The 23,567-nt window shown below is 39.3% G+C and overlaps 1 protein-coding gene across 2 annotated transcripts in view; it reads right to left on the bottom strand.

The window, feature by feature from the left end:
* RSPRY1 (ring finger and SPRY domain containing 1) overlaps positions 1-23,567 on the bottom strand; it is a 35,561-nt gene that overhangs the window by 3,762 nt on the left and 8,232 nt on the right. For both annotated transcript variants that reach the window (XM_005526263.3, XM_088062350.1), the window contains exons 2-14: positions 21,702-21,879; positions 19,186-19,682; positions 16,198-16,250; positions 14,624-14,736; positions 11,947-12,073; positions 10,532-10,590; positions 10,110-10,176; positions 9,326-9,457; positions 7,904-8,019; positions 6,984-7,127; positions 4,444-4,555; positions 3,325-3,427; positions 2,058-2,210 (exon numbers count right to left, since the gene is read on the bottom strand). In XM_005526263.3, coding sequence (XP_005526320.1) covers positions 2,058-2,210; positions 3,325-3,427; positions 4,444-4,555; positions 6,984-7,127; positions 7,904-8,019; positions 9,326-9,457; positions 10,110-10,176; positions 10,532-10,590; positions 11,947-12,073; positions 14,624-14,736; positions 16,198-16,250; positions 19,186-19,532 — 1,526 coding nt within the window. In that variant the 5' untranslated portion in view covers positions 19,533-19,682; positions 21,702-21,879. The remainder of the gene's footprint in view (positions 1-2,057; positions 2,211-3,324; positions 3,428-4,443; positions 4,556-6,983; positions 7,128-7,903; positions 8,020-9,325; positions 9,458-10,109; positions 10,177-10,531; positions 10,591-11,946; positions 12,074-14,623; positions 14,737-16,197; positions 16,251-19,185; positions 19,683-21,701; positions 21,880-23,567) is intronic.

The raw sequence follows: 23,567 nt of genomic DNA, 5'->3' as shown, positions 1-23,567 counted from the left end.
TGCTACACCACACTGCTAATAAACATTGATCACAACTGCACACAAAAAAAGGCTTAAGACACCCAGAGATGTGCAAATCAGTCTGATTCCCTGTTCTGGTCTGTCAGAAAGGGACAAAGAGGGAATTAAATAACAATTCTCCTAGTTCCCACAGCTGAACACTTAAAGAAATTGTTCTTTTGTACCTAGGTACTTTCAGGAGCTAAGGAAAAAAAACCCCAAAGAAATAAACCACACAAAACCTCACAAACAGAAACCCTATAATGCTCTAACACAGTTTCAAAGAATAAAAACTGAGAATTAAATCAACATCCCAGTATGGCAACAGCCACAAGAGAGAGAAAATAGGTAAAAATCCCTCATTTGATGAAATAAGACATTTCCCACCTGGAACACACACAACACCCATCACAACTATTCAATGGCAGGGTGATGTGTCTTGCCCCAACACCAGATGCACTGAATTCACACAACTCTGCATGAGTTTATGTTAAATCCTGTGATGGATAATTAGGGTCCACTCATACAGGTCTTTGCCTTATCTCCTATCACTTTAAGATGATCAAAGCTATCTTTTCATTTAGGATTGGCTTATCATTTCCAAGCAGTTAAGGCTGTAGGGAAGGGATGATCTTTGTTTACACAAAGAACAACAGTGTCCAACCTTGAATGGAGCCTTTCAGTGCTATTGCATAATGAAGAGTCTGTAAAACAGGAGGCCAAGTTTCACCAGTCAGGCATCAACAGGAAACCAGTTTCCCCCAGTTTGTCTCTCATCTTTTGGCACAATCTTGTAACAGTTCTCACAGATATTGCCTGAACATTGCAAGAGCAGTGCCAGAACGACATCAATCCCACCTGAACATCAGCCAGAAACTACAAACCTCTCATCCAGTGTGGGATACTACCAAGACAGAAGACAGAAGAACACTAATTTGAAAAGGGAGGGTAACAAGTTTGTATCCAACAGATCATCTTAAAGACTACATCAGACTCTCACTTAAAGCACCTGTAGTCACAAGCAGAAATATTTTCCTCTGGCTATAGGTAAGTACAAAATGATTTTGCAAGTTGCATTTCATTTTCTTCATGTTAATACAATATCCCAAGCCTCAAACTCTGCCAATGTGTGACTCTAACCCAGAAATAAGGTGGGGTTTTTTTTCTTTTCTTTTTAAACACTAAGATACTTAAGTATTTCAAATACACTTGATCAAAGCTAGATAATTCAAAACCAGTCTCTGAATTTTATTACAGCCAGGGATACCCCCTCCAACAAACCAGCCCCCACTTAATTAGTTGCAGTTTAAGATTATTTCAGTCACATACATCAGCACTGGTCTGAGGGCCATCTTCAGACAAAGCTGGAAATCCAGGGTAAACCACATAGATTACACTGTACACTGTTACTACTTGTTTTCCACTAAGTTATTTTATTACTAGTAACTTGAATCAGTTGAGCTATTAGTTTTCATTCCTGCCAGAAGTTTGGTGAAAGCTAAAGAAGAATGTATCCAGATCTGTTTCTATCTGGGTTGAATAATATTTAGGCGGGAAACCACTTCTAAATTTGAGTAACCTTTGTCAGTACCGTCATTCAAAAATGGGAAAATTTTCATCAGGAGCAGAAAAGGATAATTTCAAGATTTACAATCATTCAGCACCTCCATGCTGTCAACACCACAAATTAGGTCAATTTTAAATAGGACATATTTTTTTAATTAACACTATACCTCTGCAATCAACCTAATAATCCTTAGATGGCACAAGGTACTTCTGCTAAAACAGCTTACTGTGTGGTACTAGTTAATTTTAATTTAGCTTAATATTAAAAAGAATATTTTAATTTAATAGATTTTGGTTACATATCTCCTGCCCTACTGACGAAATTGCACTGGAGCCTATTGTTTCATCCTTTTAGAAGAGGAACCTATGGAAGTATGGACCCTATGGACCCCATAAGAAATTAATTTTGCTGAGTACAAAGCAAAACTTTGTAACTCTGATGTGAAGCATTTTATTTCTCTGCATGCAAACACAAAAGGTAGGAGGATTACCTGGGCAAAATTATTTTCTCTTCTGCTGTCAGAAAGGCATGATCATTGAAGGTACTAAACTTCATTGGTGGTGGGTACTTGAAGGGTTTTGCCCCAAAGTTGAACTCACATTGTTGATAGGACATGAAACTTGCTGCAGCAAAAAACCCCGATCTGCAACATGATGAACAGGCATTTTAGAATGGCTTAAATAATAGCAGAACTTTCAGACATGTTACTATTACCATTTGAAGATAAACCCCCTGAGACAGAGAGAAGTTTAATACCAGTGTTTTGCAGCTAACTGGGAGAGCATCAAATTGCAGCTGCACATACTTACCTTGTTTAGCTCTCAGCTCCTGAATTACTATTGGGATTTATCTGAATTTCTTACTGAGTCAGCCAATAAAGGTTGCCTACTGTACAACTAGGATTAGTAACACTTTTAAAAACACAACTATCACCTCTCAAATTTACTGGATGGACCAAAGTTCAGTAATAGCCCATGTTCTAACAAGCACTCAAGTTTATCAATTCCATACTCAAGGAACAGAGCACAAAAAGCTGAACAAAGAAGATACTCAGCAACTCTTAAAACTGAACCCCTCTTTGCCTGCATCTTGAACTTTATTTTGAGGAAAAAACATGGATGAAATTATTAGCCTGGTAGGAATAACTGAGAAAGTACTGTAATGTTTAATTAAGCTGCATAGGAAGCTGCCTTCTCAACTATTACACCAGCTTATCTTTTCTGAAGTAGAAGGCTGAACTTCCCTATGGGAGTTAGAGGAGTTCACCATGTGTTAATTTTAACAACAGCTGGCAAAATAAGCCAAACACCTGCCTGCAATGCTACCAAGAGACATCCTCTGATGAATATTCAATATGCTGCTCCAGGAGGTGGCCCCAGTGGATGGCAGTCAGTTAACAAGCCCTCTCCAACATTTCCAAGATAGGCTTCATTTTTCAGAAGATAAATTCCTCAGGCACCAAAAAATTGTTCATCTTTGCTGCAGCCTCATTCTATTTTAATGCTATGCTAATTTGACAGTATAAAACATTGAGCTGAACATACCTTTGGAAAGTCCAAAATTTATTTTGGGCCCTGGAATCCACCTGTAAAATTATATCCTTCTTACTGATTTCTAAGCAACTTTCAACAGGGAAACTTGCTTGATGATGGCTTCAGGTAAGTAAATATGAATTTACATCTCAAATTGAAAACTCTTCATATAATTAAAACAATTATACACAGAGGTCATGTCCTTCCAAATGAGCAGATACTTACACAGCAGATGAAAATACTTGCTTCTCAGCAGGAAGCTGGTTTCCATTTAAATAGAAGATCATTTGCTTTTCTTGCAAATCTAGTAGAAATCCTATTGTGTCTCCTTACATGCAAAACAAAAATAATTTAAATATTTCACTTCTGTTAAATGTCAACGGCTGAAACAGTTATTGTTTCAAGTATCATACATGTCACTGTGAGTTGTCTTACTTAAAAGGAACTGTTTGCAAAAGCACAACAGAAGAAACATTGATACAGACAGTAACTAAAAAAAAAAACAACCAAAAAACCAACCCAAACCAAAACACCCAGGAGAAAATAGTAAAAAAATTAAGTATTCTAGTCTGCCAGAGCATTAATACTACATAGTTGTAAAAGTATTGCAGAGTTTTTGCCAAAGCCAGAAGAAAGCTGCACTCTGTCACTCCTTGGCTATTTTACACCTGTTGAAAATAGACTTTATCAAGTGGGTGTTCTGAGGAAAAATTTCCAATATGCTTGTGCTATTTATTTTTAAGAGGTGTTTTAATTTAGCCATCCTTGGGGGAAAATTTTAATAGAAGAGAAGGCGGCACAGTTCACACAAGCATGGCATGCACAGAATCCTACCAAGATTTCAAAGCTGAGATCAAGAACAGAACTTTGCTGTCCAAGTAGTTATCCAAGAATTTAAAGTAAGCAAGACAGTGCAACTCCTCCTTAAAAAAGAAAAAAAAAAAAAAGTCTAATTCAGAGATCAAAGTTTTTCCCCCTTCTCTAAAACAACTCTTTTAACCCAGAAAGGAAGATTTCAACCCTGTTGTGTACAACTACAAACAAGTGGAAAAAAGTCTAATGATTAAATGTCCAGTGTTAATTGGTGCTATGATTTTCACTCTGCATTTGAAAAGAAAAAATGTTTAAGCAACAAGAGTCTCTTTACACAGACTGGGGAACAAGACTGTAGTGTTCACTGTGCTCATTTAAATCATTCTTTAAGACACAGTAATTATTAAACCTTTATGATCCTCAGAATTAGGCAGTAACTGCTTTGTTCACACCTATGAACAGACACCTGCAAGAGGAAAAATCCTGTGTATAAATCCAGTTAGGATAAACAGCAGAATAAAGACAGAATACCTTCTTTCCAACAGGGATGGGAATGTGGTTTACTTCTGGCATTATACCAGATCAGCTGCCGGCAGCCATCGTATGCACAGGAGTATTCATCGTCCCCGATGCCGTAACCTTCCTTTAGAGAGAGCACAACGTTACAGCCTGCAGCCATTCCTCACACTGAGGGGCTAAAGTCTATTTTCATTCACCTAAACCACTTCTCCAGGAGAAGGAAGGATTTCTTTCACTCTCCCCCATGAAGGTAATATTTTTTTTCTAACTAGTTTTAGTTTCATTTTCACATCAAAAAGGAATTTGTTGGGGAGGTGAGGAGGGAGAAGGGGATATTTTTTCCAAAGTGTCTTCCATTCTCTGTAACCTCAAACCACTTCTCTCTGTTAAAGTATTTAAAAATCAGAAGGCTAGTACCCAAATAGGTTAAATTTTTGCATCTTAATAAGTCACCACAGAATAACAACCATTCTCTTATCTTGAAGTCCCAGTACCAAACTTGTAATGCCTTCCCCACAAGATGTCCAGAACCCACAGTACACAAAGAACACACAGCCCCTTCACCTATTATATTGTTGCATATTGTGTCCCTTTCACTGCCAGCCTCCCCCAAATTCTGTAAACATTATCAAGTGATAGTCCTGAGGTCCAAGGCAAATAAAACTAAAGTAAGTACTAAAGTAAGAGCAGGAGAAAAAGTTTGTCATGTCTGTCAACCATGAAACTCAAAAGCATTATGGAAGGTAAGCAACTTCCTCGTGCTCAGCATGATTTTTCTGGAGTGCAAATACCAGACAGCATCTGATTACACAAACCTCCCATGTCCCAAATTAAAGCTAAGCCCAGCTAATTGGTGTTTAATGTCATATTTGGGACTCGTCTTTTTGCTACAGCTGCTGTACATAAAGAGCACACAGCTTCTGAGACCTGTGTTTGTGACATATCCAGAGGATAATATCCTTGTATTTCAGGCACACACCTGGTGAACTTAAATAACAGCAGCATTTGGCCACCAGCAAAACAGCTGCAGCAACAGAAAAATCATCCTACTCAGAGATGTGACATCTCCCATTTTCATACCTTGCACAGGACACACAGAAAAATGCACATACACCAAGCTCTTTAACAGTAAGTGGGAAAAAAAATCTTTTAAGCCTCTTAGCAGTCTAAAGGCAGACACATGGCCTTTTATTTCAAACAGTTTCTGTTACACTCAGTGTCTACAAGGACTGTGCTCAATACAGGTCTGCATGATATTTTTGTTTGGTTGGTATTTTTTGATCTTGTGTATGGTTTATAATTTTTTTTTTTTACTTACATCACACTTCAATTCCATGCTAAAACCATAGGACTGGACTTTGGATGTGACACAGAGATACATGCATATTGTACATCAGCAGAAGACAATGCTATTTCCATGAATAATTAGAAGAAACGGAGCAAGATCTCTGAACTCACAGGAATACCTAAGTTAAATGGTGAGAGAAGCTACTCTTGCATTCCCATTGGATTTCTTGCCAGTGGTGTTTGTTTAATCTCCTTAATGTATTTATCTCATACCCCCACAATCAATGTTTACTCACATGTATGTATTTGGCCTATCTTCATATTAGCTTCTGTATTTGGCTCAGCTGTAGAATGACTTTTTCTATAATAATCAGAAGTGAGCAGTTTTAACTGCTTATCTACATTAAATATATAATTCTTTTCCTAAAAGAAATTCCAAGTAGGAACCAAAAGCCATGCAATTACAACAGTAAAGAAAGGCCACAAATTAATCTCTCTCAAGCTTAGCCAGTAGAAGTGTCAACTTAAAATCCCAGCACTAGGCTAGGCCTAATGTAACTTTTTGTCCCAAAATTCTAGCTTGCACTTTAATGGTCATTTGGAAGGCTGACAACATGGAAAACTAACTCTAAGTTGAGGTTGAAAAGTTTTTTGGGTAGTAATCATTACTCTTTCTTTTTATGGGAAATACTGAAATGAGTTATACCGTAGCATAAAAAGCGTATGAAGTTTCTAATGGCCATGCAGTTACCACGATGATTTAAGAAGAAAGAAGACCCAGTGACATCTCCATGATGACTGACACTGTTTGGACTTCATAGGCACATGGCATGTTTTACTTTAATGCTAGCAAGTACGTAATCTTACAAGAAAATAGTAGGAAGAAGAATACTCAGAACTAAGAATAAAATACAAAATTATCTGGATAAGAAGGACAGTAAAACAAGCTATAAATTAAGCCAGGAGACTTGTTCTGTACTCTCAGGAAAAGGCAAGAAGGTAGAGAGTTTAATCTTTTTGTAATCCTTATTTTTAATTAAAAAGAAGCTTTTGCATTCCAAGACTGTCCCATACCAGCAAGCCCAATGATACCATGTTAGCCAAGAGTGAATTTGAGTTATTTCCCTTGTGAAAGTTAATTTAATAGGAAAATGTGTTAAAGAGGATGATGAAATGGCTGCTTGGTGACCTGTTTAAAGGACAGTGTCGTAAGAAGGAAAATACTGATGTTACATCACCAGCTCGATGACATTACAGGTACTCACATGGTTGAGAAATTTGCTGTCTTTGGTTGCCCATCCTATCTGCATCACTCCTGAAGTAATGACTGTAACTTCATAGTACCAGACTCCAGAATCGACACAGAACGTGCATCTTACGCTTTCAAAGGACGAGGCATCACATCGTGCCTACCAAAACCAAACGGAAATTTACTGTCCACAAAATTAGCGTTCAAACAAACACCTTTCTTCCCTGGATCAAGTTTCTTGCATATAAGAATATACCAACATAATTTTAGAGGCATTTCAGACAAAGTGACCTCTCTTTATAGCAGTAGTTGTCACACAAATAGTGAGTAGGCAAGACTGAAAATTGTTCAGTGGTTAAGCCACAGGCAAAGAGAAAAAAAAAAAAAAAAGTAGCAAGTTGACAGAAACCATTTAAAGATTTAAAGACTAAGACAACCAAGACAGGAGAACCTAAATCGTTGGTTGTTAACTGATTCCTGGTAGGAAGGACAAGGAGGCATTCAGTGTTAATTCATGAAAATTCATCTCTAAGTAGTCAAACAAGTTTTTAGAAAGAGTTAGATAGGAAGGAATAAACCCCATGTGGCTGAGACAAAAATCTGACTGCTGTGAGCTTTTCAAGATGAGACAGGACAAACAATAGAATGATATTTTGACTAAGACTGTTCATAAAGTAAATGAAAAGCCATCTGAGACTCTTAAGAATCCTCCTCACTTCCCTGAAGCTTTGGGGCACAGGTGTTAATTTAGTGTGAGCATTTCAATTGAGATCAGTGTAGTGATGTTATAACCTTTGGATGACAAAGTAAGTTTTCTGTACAAAGCTGGCAGACAACATGGCTTCATTCTATAAAACCACAGGAGCAAGTGCAAAGCAAAACCTGCCTTTTTCTTCAGCCTCTTTTTCAGGTTGAAAACATGAAACAATTTCCTACCTCTAATCCATGTGGTGAGATCTTCAGGTATTCGCTGACATCGTTACTGTTCAGCATAGCCCTAATGTTGGCCAAGTCAACCTTCTCATATGTAAACTGCCTGCCTTCTTTTAAAACTGAAAAAAAAAAAAATTAAATAATCCCAACCAGTGTTAGCTATTGCTGCTGCAAAACTTGATTTTAAACATTTCATACAATGATAATCTCTCTAGGACCCAGGTAGTTTTTGGCATGACAATGAAACACTGAGATTTTGCCTGCATGAAAACAGCTTCCAATACAGTGTATTAAATACCCTCCAAACGTGAAAGCATGACCTGTGCCTCTGACTAGAGCTCCCACAATCTAATTAGTACTTGCAGGAAACCCACAGGCAAATGGAAGGCATCCAAGTTCACACCAAGATGCCACTGTTTCAGGATTTACCACTGTATTTGTATATTCAGTGTGGAGAGCTTTTCTGATTCATTACAGTGAAAACAGATTTGGGGATAGGAGGAAGGGGAAAATAAGGATTTAAAAGTTTCTACCATCTCATTTTTAGTTGATGAACTTGAACTGGGCCAAAGCAGCGCTCTCTCTCTCTCTCTCTCTCCCTGCTTGCCCTTTCTACTTGGAAGGATCAGAAGCATTTCTCTTGTCAGGTGTCAAATTGTTGAACACACATGTTAATTTACAAATCAAAGATCTTATCTTAGCACCCTTCATATAACTCAAACTTGCTACAACACTTACACAGACACTTAAACACAGCTGACACTGGCTTTCCATAAGCTGACTAAAGCCCCTAAATCCCAACAGACCTTTCATCCAAATTTATCTAAAAGGCACTAAAAAATACAAGGTCGTTAGAGTTGCTGCATCCTTGAAATCACAACTAACCAAGTAAATTCAATGATTTTTAGAAATCCCAAAGATGGACCTAGAGAAGTGCTTTGCCAAACATTTTTTACTTTCGAATCACAAAAATCAAAAAGTGTATTTAATTTTAAAAGTCTTCAGTACTTCTTTGAGCCAGTGTGCAGTGGGGAATGACACCAGGAGTGGCCATCACCAGGACATGTCAGCAATCCAGACATTCCACAGAGACAGAGCTGCACTGTTTAGCTGCTCAGAGAAATTTGCTGAAGTGTGGGTTACAGGAAATTGGTGTGAAGAAGAATTTTCGTTGCAGCTCCAAATTGCAGAGTACAAACCACTTCCTTTCAAAAACATTTTCCTTGCCAAAATTTTCTTTCCATACAATTACACTGGATATATATTTGTTGGTGTGCTGTTTTTGGTTTTGTTTTCTTTTTCAAGGAGATATTACAAATGCAGCCAGGTACACTAAGTGCTCATACAAAATGAACACAAAGCAGTCCTCCATCTCTTTGGAGGAGTGATTACTATTAAATTAATCCATCCCTTTGTTATACCTACACAGATTGTCTAAACTCCACTGGGCACAGAATCCAACCTGGCGTTTTAAGTAGTCTGGATTATCTGTCCATTTCTCCAGCAAGATCAGTTGGTCACTAATGCACGATTCAGAAACTGTCATTTTATTTTCACCTGCAATTTAAGAGGAAAAAGAGTAATTGCTATCAGCTAAGGATAAGTTTATTTAAAAATAATAACATCCTACAAATGCAGTAGAACTCTCTACCACACATCTAACCTCAGTATTACAAGCAACATGAAATTGTTTCCCCAAGCAGATGTGGAATTATCTTCATTCAGATTTACCACCTCTCAGCATGGAGCTGCATTATCAAGTGACCAATCACAGCTGTTCTCCATCTCTCCAATACTGATTGATTTCTTTTCAAGTAACAAAGGCCTCATGTCCTAAGTCATTATGTAGTAATTTCTAAGATGAGAAGGACTAAGTTTCAGCAACTCTCTTAAGGGTTTGTTGGTGAGGGTGTCATTAAAGCAAAAAATATTTTTTCCTGCCTACAAACTCCCAATCCTAACTGTTGTCCAACTCCAATACAGATTCATGTCAGTGACAAAGGCCTTGTGTTACAAATCCTTCTACAGCAACTTCTAACAGGGAAAATAAGTTTCAGCAAGTATCTCAGGGGTCTTGAGGGGTAGAGGGATATCACTAGAGCAATAAATACCAATGCAGACTCTCATGCTCACAAGTGATCAGGCAAAGCAAGTGACAATAATGCAGCACAAGCCATGGTGTTAAGAGCAGTACCAGGCCAATACTCACTTGTTTGTGCAAACTTCTCCAGGGCTATTAGTGCAAAAAGCATCACTGTTGGGTGGGACTGGAAGTTCTAAACATGGGCAGTAAGGAAAAGTTCATTAATAAATACCCAGTACAGACAGACAAGAAGAGTTGCAAGTCTGTCACAGAAGGTTTTAGGTTCAAAGGAGCCTCCAACGTTCCTGTATTCCACCCTCCTGTGGAGTGCCGGTTCGAACAGATCAGGCTACTCAGAGCCTTGTTCCATTGACTACTAATTATCTCCAACGATGGAGAACCCACAGGCTCTGGAATCTCAGCTTTCTGTAACATACACTGCCAATATTTAGCAGACATGACTCCAACTTTTCACAATAATAATAATAGCAAAATTTGCATTCTAATTGCTATGTATGGATACACACAAAAAGATCAAAAACACTTACCAAGCTGTGAAGTAAATATTCCAATATGCCTGGGCTGAGTAAACCTATGCTCGCAGGACCTGCAAGAACATCAGGAATCAAACCCCTCCATGGGAAGTACTGCATACCCATCATCACAGATCTTTTAAACACAAATTAAAGAACACCAAGCAACTTCACAGCAAAGCAAAACTATAATATAAAACAATTATCATTGTTCCCAGTAAAATATTTGGTGCACATTTAATAATTACACAGTTACTGGCACACTTCAGTCCTGTTCAGTTCACTGCTCTAAGTGGGTACAGAGTTCTAGCCAGGCTTCTGAGATTTTGCAGTAAGACTCCAGCAGCCTCCACTTAACATTTTCATGCTCTTTACTTTGAAAAGAGGCTGTCTCCCCTTTACTTCCAGAGTCAGTGTAAATACCAGCTCCATCTATCAGCAGCCCAAAATAAACAAAACTGAGCACCTGAGACTGCCAACTTGATAGTTAATTATACAGCTTGCAGCCAATTTAAAATGGAAAATCCCTGAAATAGCGTCCACTTAATCAAGAGACAGACACAAGGGAATCAAACTCTGGAATCTACAAGCTCCTAAGAATTTGCAGCGTGTTCCAACACTTGATTAATAAATTTGTTGCCTGAGCTGACACAATGAGATCTGTGTCCACTAAGATGAAAGTGGATACAGCATCTCATTAAGACTTAGTAAAATACATAAGTATTACAGTACAAAACCACTTCCAGACCTTGTTCTTTTTGTTTTTTTCACAGAAATATATTAATTGGGTTTTAATAACCATCAGGTGACACCGGACAATCACTTTTTCCCTCTATTTCCTGTCCACTTCCAGAAAAGAAGCAAAGAAACTAGATACAAGAGAGATCATCAGCAAGAAGGAAACTTAATCATCAGTCTCCAACAGTGTACTAGGTAAGAATGACAGGGAATAAATATTCTGCATGAAAAGCCACCTTAAACAGAATCTCAGCAATTTTCTTTTAAGCAACACAGAAGAGAATCTTTTCAGCAATCTACAATACAGGAAGACATGTCTACTGGAAAAAGCATATTTCTTTTTTATTCCTATACAGCCTCTAAGACCACTAATGTGATATTCCTGCCTACACTCAAGAGAATGTGTCCTCAGTAATTCACAGCTAGAGTGGTGCAGAAGAGACTGATAACCAGTGCTAAGGCAATATAGCAAACAGTGATCCCCAATCACTAACCACATATCAGAAAAATTTGTGAATGATTCATTCAGACATTTGAATCGACCAGATTCTGTCACACCTGGTACTCCCTCGATGCAGAACATTATTCAGTTCTAAGAAAACACCTCTGACCTAGCATGCATTGTGAGTGCTTAAGCAGAAGGTGTTGCAGAGAGCCAAATGCCAGCTGTGAGGAGAACCCCAGGGCTTTACCTGCTAATTTCTCTGCCAAGCAGCCGAGCACTGCAGTCGTGTTCCGGTGCTTGGCAGGGTGACAAGCATCCTGGCAAGCAGCAGCTCCACTTAGGTTTAATATTTCAGTTAACTTCTGTAATGCGTCCTGCGAAAGAAAAATCAGAAATCTCTTCAATGTTACTTACAGATACAGCTTCCCCCTAATTCAGTATCCTAAAAACAGATTCAGCATCATATTACAGACAGCATGGGGTGGTTATCTTATGAGATAAGATAATGAAGGACAGATGAGAAGAAAAGTTCAACAGACTCAAGAGTTGTAACTTTAAAATTACCACCAGATTGTTGGTTGTTGTGATTAACAGCTCAGGACACTTCTGGACATACCTAAGTGAGCTCCCCACCACAACAGGAACCAATTAGCACATATGGCATCACTGCCATCTGATCTATTGCCAGTGTCCTAAAACTCACACCCTTTTCAAAAGAAAAGGACTGTTTCAGATTTTAAAATTCAGGACTAAAGAGACACACCCCCTCCCCAAAAGGCCCACATTCCCATCATAAATTTAGGATGTTGTCAACTTTACCGGATGTCAAACTGTATTCTTGAGAGCCTAAGTGGTTTTCTGTAGTCACACAAATTTAAGAAGTAACCAATGAGGGTAATAAACCTAAAATGCCATGCTTTGACTTGCTTTGTTCAGGCAGTATGGTATGAATAAAATTTTATACAGGTCTAGAGCATACTCTACATTTTCAGGGTAGTTAGGGGTTAATCTAGAGCCAGAACAAGTCATCCCACAGGGAGAACCCCACCCTGAAAAGTTCCAAATCCTCCTCAACTTTCCAGACTTCATGAAAGTTTCAGCTGATTCAGATTGAAACTGCATAATCTCAGGCAAGGATCTAATTAAAATAGAAGAACTCCTCATATTGAAGTCATCAGCAGCCATTTGGAGGAAAAATGAGCACTGCTCATGTTGAATAGATGTGTTTTTTTGAACTGTCTTCTGAGCCACATTGGAATCAGTTGACTGTGCTAGAGTCTGAGGTCTGTACAGAGATCACACTGAAAAGTAGTTATGTTCTTAAAAGGAAAGCCACAAAAACAGAACTGATGAACAGGACTGAGCTAAGTGGAAAGAACAGAGAAAGAAGAAAGAATGACTGAGCTACAGACTTGGGATGGAAAGGACTCACTAAAATTAGACTCTTGACATACTGATACTGCTTTTAGCCATTATTAGAACTGTCAGAGAGATCAAGTATTTTGAGTTAAATAAAGACTTTCTAGAATAAACAGTTTACTGCACTGCCCTTTTAACTTTATGGACTTTATAGCCTGCAAAAACCAGAAAATTAAATACAGCCTGCTGCTGTTCTCCAGTTGTCATGGAAGTGAGGCACTGACTTAAAATCCCTAAGACAAAAAACTTAGAACTTATCCTGTACAGAAAAAAAATGAACAGCAACACACTTTACGAGGCTGCATGTGGCCAGCAGACCCCACAGCTGCAGCTCCTTGTGCTGTAAAGAAGCTACACAGGAAAAAAACACTGTGCCCCCCAGAAAAACAGGCACTGACCTTGTCTTGATAAGGTCAACTATTTTATAGCAAACTCCTTAAAAGTACCCAAATAAAAGTCACATGGCTTTTGAAAAACAAATCATTTGATTGCTAAGGACATTGTAGAGCCAAACAAAAAAATCCAAAATCACTCTCCCTATGGTGCATTCGCAGTGGTCTCCATTTCCTGATTTCTTTTTTAAAGCAAAGTTTCTAGTCATAGCTTTGTTTTCAAAATAATTCAGCATTCTCTGTCACAGTCATAATACATCTCTCTTGTTTAAAAGTCTCAGATAATGTTAATTGGCAGCCTAGAAGAACCCACTTCAGGTAGTTTGAGAGTTTGACCAATTCTGCATTCTATAGCCACTGATGCACCAGCTCTTTATATCCCTAAAAGCACCAATGGAAGACTAAAACTAGCAGCATCAGGAGCTTGAGAAATGAAAGCAGCAGTGATGTGATCCTCAGTTTCTGAGGAAATGAGATAATGACAAACATTTAAAGACAGACAAGTTCTCTGTACAAACATTATGTTTATCATCCTAAAGCACCTGAGGCTTTTAGTTACACACTGCACCAACATAGCATGAAACACCTCAGGTCATCTTTCTGCCCAGAAATAGATTAGTAAAGCAGAAGTATTCTCATTTGCCAAAACCATATATACGTATTTCATAGTTGAAAAATGTCATTTGTTTAGCTTAACACACCCATTTGCATTGCACTCCTCATGTGCAATGCCAGGAACAAATTCAAAAGTGACTTGTAAACGTGCAGCTTTGCAAATTAGAGAACAAAAGGGCAGAACCTGGGCAGCTTTTGCAGCACCTGCACAGTGTAAGTACCACAGGCAGGAGAGAGCGGCGAGAAAAGCAGCCAAAACCCAAGGGTCTCTTGTTCCTTCCTCATGGATCAAATTTATCTTTTTGTGGGAATGCTCCTAGCATTAATTAGCATTTAGACACCAAGGCACCCCAAATTACTTGAAGTTGAATGTTATACCCATTTTCTGAACCACTATCAGTCTTGCATCACTGGTGAAAGCTACTCAAAGATCATGGGTGTGGCAACCACAAGTAACTGACATTCAGCCACAGATAAATGCATCTGCTTTCGACTCACTTTTGTTGGCAGAGGACATTCATCAAGTAGTAGTGTTATAACAGCTGGTCCCAGGGGATCTTCTAATGGAATAACTCTAATTAAAGACTGGACAACTTCCAACCAGCCTTCATCTGTCAACCACAAAACAGAAGTCACACTCAGAATTAACAGTGCAATTCAGAAGTGTTCAAAATGCATCCCTAAATGTAAACTGAAAAATCCTCAAAATTACCCAGTGAGCTTAGAAACATTGGGAAAAACAGCTTGCTTTTTACACCACTGCTTAGTTCACAGTAGTTTAGAAGTTTAAATTCAAGAAAGAAAAAGTTTATAGCAGCTTGGGTAATAGTGAACACCTCTGTGGTTTGGAGAAGAGTCTCTCCCAGGCCACAGCATCCTTCAGTTCCTACTGCTATTAGGAAGGAATACTCATGGTGGTATAGACAAGTACTTTGTTCTAGTGTGATACTCAAGAGTTCAGCATCCAATGCCAGCTCTTAAGTGTTAAATGCTACATGGACAGTGACACTGAGGAAATATTTCTTTTAAGCAGAACCAGACCCCTCCTCCTGAGTTCCCTGAAGTAACACGAGGTTCAGAAAAATTTAGTGGGTTTTTCCCATGCCTGCTGGTCTAAAGAACATTTGTTTTCCTAAGGAGCAGCTCTCACTGTTGAATGAGTAGACAAGGGCTTCTACTTGCAAGCAAACATCCGCTAAGATGTTAAACTAGTGATAAAGTAAACAGATTTGGATTTACAAGAAAACAGCTCCCTTAGAAGTGAAAATAAAGACAGTCTGTGTCTATACTGGTGAGTGAGGTTGAAGAAGCTGCACTCCATACAACAACAAAGCAGTAATACATTGGGGGTTGAGTTAGTTATGTTATTATTATTGCTATTCCCCTGAAAAACATTTTATTGAATTGCTATAATATCTAACTAGATTGATTAATTTACTTTAGTACAGAAATATATCCCCTAAGACCACTACCAACACTACTAAGTAGAAAGATAAAAATTCATTTAAACCAGAAGTTTTGTTGAAGTCTTAAGCTGGGAGAATTTCTCCCATTGTAACAAAGATGAAACAGCCCTTGCACAAATGTGGCTTGTCTTGCAGAAACACTTGGGGACAGGCTTGAGATAAATGCATCAGTAAAGCAGAGGTCTAAGGTCAGCAAGACCCAAACCAAAAGGAACACGCTATCTGCTGACACAGAGCACATGGGCTTAGCCCATGTCTGTAGATGTGTACAGGATGCTCCTGCTCAGCTGCAAACTGCCATTCTTTGTGGCTTATGGTTTAATGCCACTCCAGTGTGTTTGTGGCCATCCACTGGCTGCTTCTGGAGATTTCACATGAGAAATTTAACTGAATTAAAAAAAAAAAACCTCAGGCCAATGCATGAGCTCAGTGAAGCTCCAAAGGGCAGAATTGTGTTCTGGTTCCCACATCCCCAGAGCTACACCACATCCCAACGCACCCAGCTGAGGTGTATTTTTCTTTGCAAAGAAAAGAGGGGGTTGGGGTTTGTTTTGTTTCTTTTGCTTGTGAGTCACAACTGAAATGCCCAACACAATGCCTTGATACCTGTTTCTGCCATTTCATGCAACGTGATCATTGAATAAGGAGGCTCCTGGTCACTGAAAGAGATATTACACAGGTCAAAATTTATGCACAATCATCACTGTAATACACTGAACAAGATGATTATACACAGACAGAAAACAAATCCAGTAACCATTTAACAAAAGGAAGTTACACAGGCTGCAGATTGCTAATGTCATTTTCAGATCTGAAACACAGATGGAATTTGAGCCTCTCTCTGGCTCAATATCAACATCTGCATGTCTGCAACAGCTGACAAGTGCCACTGTGATCCACATCTGCATGTCTAAAAGCTGAACACAATGCCTAGGCTTGGTGCTGTTCATTAGCAGGTTCCTTGTAGTACTCTATGAGGCACTACATGTCAGAGGTTACAAAATGAACCCAGAGCAGTGCACAAGGTGCACCTGTGCAAAAAAAATCAACAGGACTTTTTTTTTTCCTCAGAAATTCTCTGCTAAATATATAAATATTAAAAAAATACCATAACACTTAAATGGGAACCCACCTAACAGCATCATAGTCTTCAACAAGAGCTGTTAAAAGACATAGGGCAGTTTTACAGAAAATATTTAATCGAACCCATTTGCCAACATGAAAGCCACAAGAAGTTCAACAGATCATGCCCTCAGTCCTGTTTGCTGGAGTAAGGACACAAAGCTACGGACACATCTGTATCTGAGCAGGAACTGCCAGTGAAAGTACCTAAAGCAAGACCCCAAAATCCTGTTCACTAAGCACCTCTAGATCCAGAAAAAGCTTATTCAGCAGCACGTCCTAAAATACCTCCTTAGGCACTGTGAACTAACCCCAGGCTTTGAGCATGAAACAAAGTCTATCTCTATCACATAGCTCTGAAAAGAAATTGGAAATGTTGAATAGAGAAATTTTAGAAAATTGCAACAGACATTATTTATGGAGATAATGAAACTACCTAGTTTAAGAGATTAATCATAAAGAAGAGAAAAATCTCAGCTTTGATTAAATATATGTGATATAAATACATGTCTTTTTTTTCTTACAAAAGGTGAACACATTCTTAAATGTTTCCACAAGAAAATGCTGAAGTGATGTTAAATTCATTTTTTATATTGCCACAACATTTGAAACAAACAGTTGGGTTGTTTTTTTAACTTGAGGAATCTTCACCTCTCTTCTGAAAAGTAAGCTGCCCAGAAGGAAAAAAGTGCAGTTTTGCAGCCAGAATTGCATCAGGAGAAAGGATAGAAAGATGCAAAGAAAGGAGGAAAAAAACCCAACAAAAATCCCAACCGTAAGTAAAAGTAAAGCTGTGGTAAAAAAGGATGACATTTTTATCTGCAAGATTTCTGATTTTGTCACAAGTAGCAGGTTTTCATAGTATTGGCATTGAGCAAAGGACAATCCTGTCCCACTGATCTGCCGTTTTAACCCCTTAATTTCCAATATCCCCTCCAGGACACACCTTCCTCATTTTGAAACAAAACCTCCATTTTGGTAGTTTCTTAATTTGCATGGCAGCTTTTCATATAAGCCCCAAAATATAGAACTTATCCTTCTGAGTTTATTAAATTAAACTTCTAGGAAGCAGCTATCTCTAGATAGGAGAAAAAAAAATTAGTTGTCAAATATGTTTTAGGTCAGAACTTTGAGATTTGATAAAACCAAAAACAACATCAAGAAAAAAATGAACCCCAGGAAAAAACAAGTAAATAGCAAACAGGTAAAGTAACTATTCATTGCTTATCACAGTGCATTTTACTATAGTCTGTATAAAAGCTCCTGTAAAAATACACTAGCTTCAGGAATTAAGTCAGAAACAGGATTCCATGGGCAGTGAAATAACCATGCTTATTGTCTCTCAGTGGCATAAGAAAGTGCTTACAAGATTACAAAACTGATTGCAAGACCCACAGGAACAGGATCAACTGTGCACAGAAGAGTTGGGAAATGGCTTAAGGAGCTGAACTGCAGGAAAGGGAATGGCTTGTGAGACTGGCCAGAGACTAAAAAATGTCTGCCATGATTTGAAGACAGCACAAAATAAAACCTGTTAAAAAACCAACCAAACACACACCTCAGACACCTTAAATCTTCATGGAAAACATCAGCCCTGTTATTTTTACCTAAAGCCTTTGACAGCAGGAAGGCAAACTCCAACTCTGCAGGCACATTCCAGAGTTGATGCAGGTATACGAATCAAGGCTCACTTATTCCGAACCTCATCCACCCTAAACTCAAACGCTAGCTATCAGACTGGAATAGTGTTTTTCCTTCAGTTCTGGTCTTTCCAATTCCTAGCCTGCACCTAACCCAAAAGGTGCAGAGCTAACTTAACCCATAATTTTTAAGGTCCTTTTAAAGCTTTGTAGAAAGCAACACAAAACCAAAAAAAGACTAAAAAATGGATGAGCCCATAAATATCCCCCACGCCCTTATTGGATGTTTTGAGCATGCCAGGAATGCAATACTGGGATTGTGAGTTGGGCGGTCACAACATGTGATCTTTAAAAAGTAATCAGACTTAAAACTGGAAAGAAAACCTCAGTCTGTTTATCCAGGCTAACAAAGATCAAAGCTCCCTGTTTGCTTCACCATTTCCAAAGAAGCAAAATCCAGCCTGCAAATAGAAAGCTGTGCAACAACCAGTTTTTAGGACTGAAGTTCCCAGCCTCTGGAGCATTTATTGCTTCCTAAACTGTGTATCTGTGCCAGGTAAGAAATCCTGAGCACACTGCTCATCCCACGTGGGTGTAGGCCCATACAGGAACTGTGAGAAAGCTCCTCAGCTCCTGGAAGAATCTGTACCTGGGCACTCAGGAGCTACTTCTATTACCTAGGAAAGGTGCTCCTCTCCCAAGCCTCCAGATGGTAACACGTGGCTGCTTCAGGGAGGGTCAGGTGCAGATCGGTGAGAGGCTGAAGCCACAGTTTGAGAGAAGACAAGAACACTTTCATTCATGTTGAATTATTCCTTGAGGAGGTACTTACTTATCTACCAACGTCCGAATTACAGCCAGTGTGTCAAGCACCAGCCCATCCACATTCTGTTTTTTCCTTCTTGGTTCATGAGGCCCTCGACCCCTCCTGGGTGGACGGACAGGGTCCCTTGGGTGGCTTCTTGCTTCAGGGATGTGTGTTCTGCTGTTCTCCGTTTGCCGGCCCTGAGAGTCCCCGTTGTCCTCGGCCCCGCTGTCGTCGCGGCAAACGCACGAGTTTCCCATGTTGCCAGCCCCCAAGGCTCCCAGGAAACGGGGAATGTGGTGCTCTAGAGTCAACAGCAGACCTTGGAAAAGGCTTCTGCTAGCATAGAACACAACCAAAGCAACTACAATCATCTAGGAAGTTTTAAGAGAAATGTTTGTGTGATCCCGGATTGTGATCTTTTTGCATTTTAAATGTTGCCACCAGCTGGAATGAGTGGGAAGTTGGAGTCTTAGTTGCCGACAGAATCACTTAAAACACACATTGGTCATCCAGAAGGAGGTCTGAAAAAACAAACCCAGAACAAGAGTCAGTGTTACTACTGCTAGAAAACAACAGAAGAATTCCTATTTTAGTAAACACCACCAGTTTTGGTGGATAAAGCAGCTCAGAAACACAAGGCTTTACCTGAAGTCTATTGTGGGGAAAGGGAAAGGAAGGAAGAGGAGAAGGAAGCTCCCTTGGTAAGGAGCTCTCACCCACACACCATACCTTTCTACATTACCTATTTCTTCTTCTCCTTCATGTTTTTTGGCTGCAGAGGAAAAGGTTTGCCTGTAAATCTCGGCCACTGCTACCCTTTAAATATTAAGTATCAACAAACCAGTTTCATTTACCCTTTACAGAGAAATAGGGCTTATGCCACCCCAATAAAGGCTGTACACTTGAGGTTCTCATTTCACATCAGGAACATTTCCAAACTATAAAATATACAAAATTGTAAAGAGCTGATCTTACAGTTATGGTTTATCTCAACAAACAATAGATTTAACAGAGAACCATTTGGTCCACCTGTGCATAAACGCACGTTTTTTGAACATGCCTACACCTCCTGTGTTCTCACCCAAAGATGCACCAACTTTGAATTAAACAGGAATTATAGACAGCATTTTAATGCCTTACAAATCTAACTGGGATTTTGAAATGACTGTTGTGTGCCTGTTTGGATCTAGTGTCAAACCAGTCTTCCCTTTTTGGGAACAAAGACTAATTTAATTGCTCTTCTGTTCTTCGTTCAAATGGTTTGGATCACATACAGACCCAGTAGCAACTAAGATCACATGGCAGTCTCTCCCCATCATTAACTTGAAAATTCTAGAGAAAAAGGACTCAAAGCCCCATTTCATAACAAGTTATGCTTCAAGCCATAGGGCATATTTATATAACATTAAAGTCTCAGGTAAAATAAAACCCTACAAAAGATGTAATTTCACTACTTACACACTTCAGGCATGTCAGAACATATAAGTATTTTTATCCTTTCAAGAATTAAGTTTAACATTTATACTAGAAATTATGGTGAATATCCTGTAATAGGTTATTACTATACTTCAATTATTAAATAACCTCATTAACAGCAGACATGTAGCACCCTAAATTCAAAAGAAAGTCAAAGAGAGATGACACCTTTCAAATATGGAAGGCCCCCACCATCAGAGCCAACTGGCAACTCTGCAACTGCTGGCTGCCCTTTGGGACAAGATCACAACAACATTCAGGAAGCTGGTCATATGAGCAAGTCTTGGGATGTCAGCTGCCACTGGAAAAGCACTGCAACCAAGCTCTCACAGGCTTTTCTGTAGTTTGAAGCACATCATCTTTTAGCACAAAAAGATGTTCAGTATTAAGAAATTAAATGGAGGCTAACTAAGAAAAAAAAAATCAGTTCCTCAAGGGATATTAATTGGAAAAAAATGCAAGATCTTGTCTTCTTGGTCAAGAAATTCCTAAACCACAGATCATCAGAAGGGTTTCAGCATCACATCATGCTTGCTTTATGCCCTAAGCAGTTTGGCCATCAGGCTCAGAGTCCTTCCATCTGAGCCAATACAGCTGTCACCTCAGTCAGAGTCACAAGCAGATGAGAGGTGCCAGTGCAGACCGCAAAGACCTCAAACAGAATTGTCTGAGTTCACAACTGGTTCAAATTACTTTCTTGACTTTAAAAAGAACTAGTTATGTTAAATGCAAAACATGTCTTTCTAGGGAATATGTTTATGTATTTATAAATCTGGGTCATTTAAGGGCATTTTAGCAAGATAATATTGAAATGTAAAACTGTTACAGATTTAGAATTGGAATAAAGTTGTTCTGTAACTTATGGAAATGTTAACCCAGTGAATCTATCTTGTCAACAAAGCAAGAATGGAAAAGCTGTATTTTAGAGATTAGCAATGAGTAAGAACCTACCTAAAGAAACAAAACCAGACATATGTCAAGATTAAAGCTGATTATTCAAGCCTAAGTTTTTCTGGCTGACAACTTAAAGCACGATTAAAAACAATTAATTATGATCAACTCACCTGTAAGTTTGCTTGGTTCAGGAATGGCTGAGAGAGTTCACAAAGTGCTGTAGCAGAAGTGGATTGTTCTCCTGCAGGGCACAAAGTCGTCTCTGGAAAAGGCAGTGCTCCGTAAGCCTTTATGGTGGGCAGTGAGTCATTACTGACTCTGCTTTCACTCCTAGGAACTGAGGAGTCCCTGAGGAGAGATTGGAAAAAAAAGAGAATTCACTTGGAAACTGCATCTAAGGTAGACATACTCTACCTCCTCCCTACACCTGCCATTACATCAAGCTGTGCTGTTATTTTCAGCTGTATGCAGCCTTTACAGAGGGAATTCTCTCAAGGCTTCAAAACTAGTTTGTCATCTAAAAGCTTTAGGATTAGACACAGATAAAGAAAACCCAATCTGTTTCTACAGCCTTGGTATTCCAGACAACACAGCGCCAAGTGCAGAGCAGTGACCAACTCCTCGCCTCAAATTACTCCCTACAGGAGGAAGAAGAGAAGCAGTATCTGCTCCAGATCCCCCTCAAGTAGACAAAGCAGAAAATAAAAGTACACTATAAAAGTTGATTAGATAACAGGAAGAGAGAAATGACAGGATAAACTCCCCTTATTTAGTAAAGAGCTGGGTTTGACAGCATTCACTTGGCTCTTGCTCACCATCACATACAAGGAGCTCATTGTCAAGCCTCAAACAAACTGAAAGGCTAAATAATTAGGAACACAAGGTAGGAGAGATTGCTACAGATCTGCTCACAAACCAGCTTGTCTGGATAGAGCACAAATACAGGAAGAAGGGTTCTGAAGTGCAAAGGTAATTAATAAAAATACAAGTTTTTATTCTATAAGAAGTAGCTGGTACTCCAGCTCTCACCAAACAGCACCAAATACCGATGTCCGACACCTCTGCACCAGAGAGCCCCTGTGGGACACTCACTGAGCAGCTGCCCCAGCACATTTTGTCCTCAACAAAGCTCCTGGATCAGATGCTGCTGGTGCAGGATACCTTCCCTGCATGGGCGAAAAGCAGCTGCCAGCTGCAGCCTCCTGTGCCCCCACACACCTCCACCAGCCACTGGGACCATCCCCATCACAGAAAGCAGCTGCTCTCCTGGCAGGCTCCACAGGCTGACTGACCTGCCATGGCCAGAAGTCCAAGTAGGAAAGAAAATCATCACCCATTGAAAGGGATGCTGCTGTGGGAGTGGATTTCCACCTGCCTGGCAGATGCCCAGCCTGCCCCAGAGAGGCCTCCTCTGGATCATCCAACTGAGCATGCCAGTGGAGGAGCTGGCTCCAAGTGGCACTGGGATCATTTCTCTGCAATGTGTAGCCCAAGAGTCAGTGATTCATCCCTTCAAATATTCGGTAACAGCCAACCATAATACTGCCTCATGATGGAAAATGCCTCTTCTTTCCATGAAATGGAGTGCACTGCCAAATAAACAAAAAACTCCTCATGCACATAAATGGGGGAGGTTTCTGCTATCAGAAACACTTTTCCAGCTTCTGCCACCACTACAAAAGTAAGACCAGTGATTTCCCCTCTTGAGCAGAGCAACACAGGAGCTCAGTCAACAAACCACACAGTAAAGCTGATAGGTTTTTGAAAGCAAAACTGTAAGAGTTTTAGCCAGCAGTTTCCTATTAAGGAGATAAAATAATTAGAAATATTTCCTCAGCATTTCCTTCCCAAAGAAATGATGCTCCTAAAAAGGAAGAGATGGAAATACTTGTGATGCCTGTCAGATGAAAGTTCAAACTGGAAGAAAACACAGCTATGAATCGCTGCTAATCAACTTTGATACCGGAATAAGAGGAAGAAGAAACCAGTTTGAAAAACAAGCTTTTATAATAAAGAGAATTTTCAGCTTTGAAATT

Source organism: Pseudopodoces humilis, chromosome 14 (genome assembly GCF_049639895.1).
Source record: "Pseudopodoces humilis isolate 2021_Gansu_Grassland_sample_001 chromosome 14, ASM4963989v1, whole genome shotgun sequence".
NCBI lineage: Eukaryota > Metazoa > Chordata > Aves > Passeriformes > Paridae > Pseudopodoces > Pseudopodoces humilis.
This window is presented reverse-complemented; position numbering and strand designations above follow the sequence as displayed.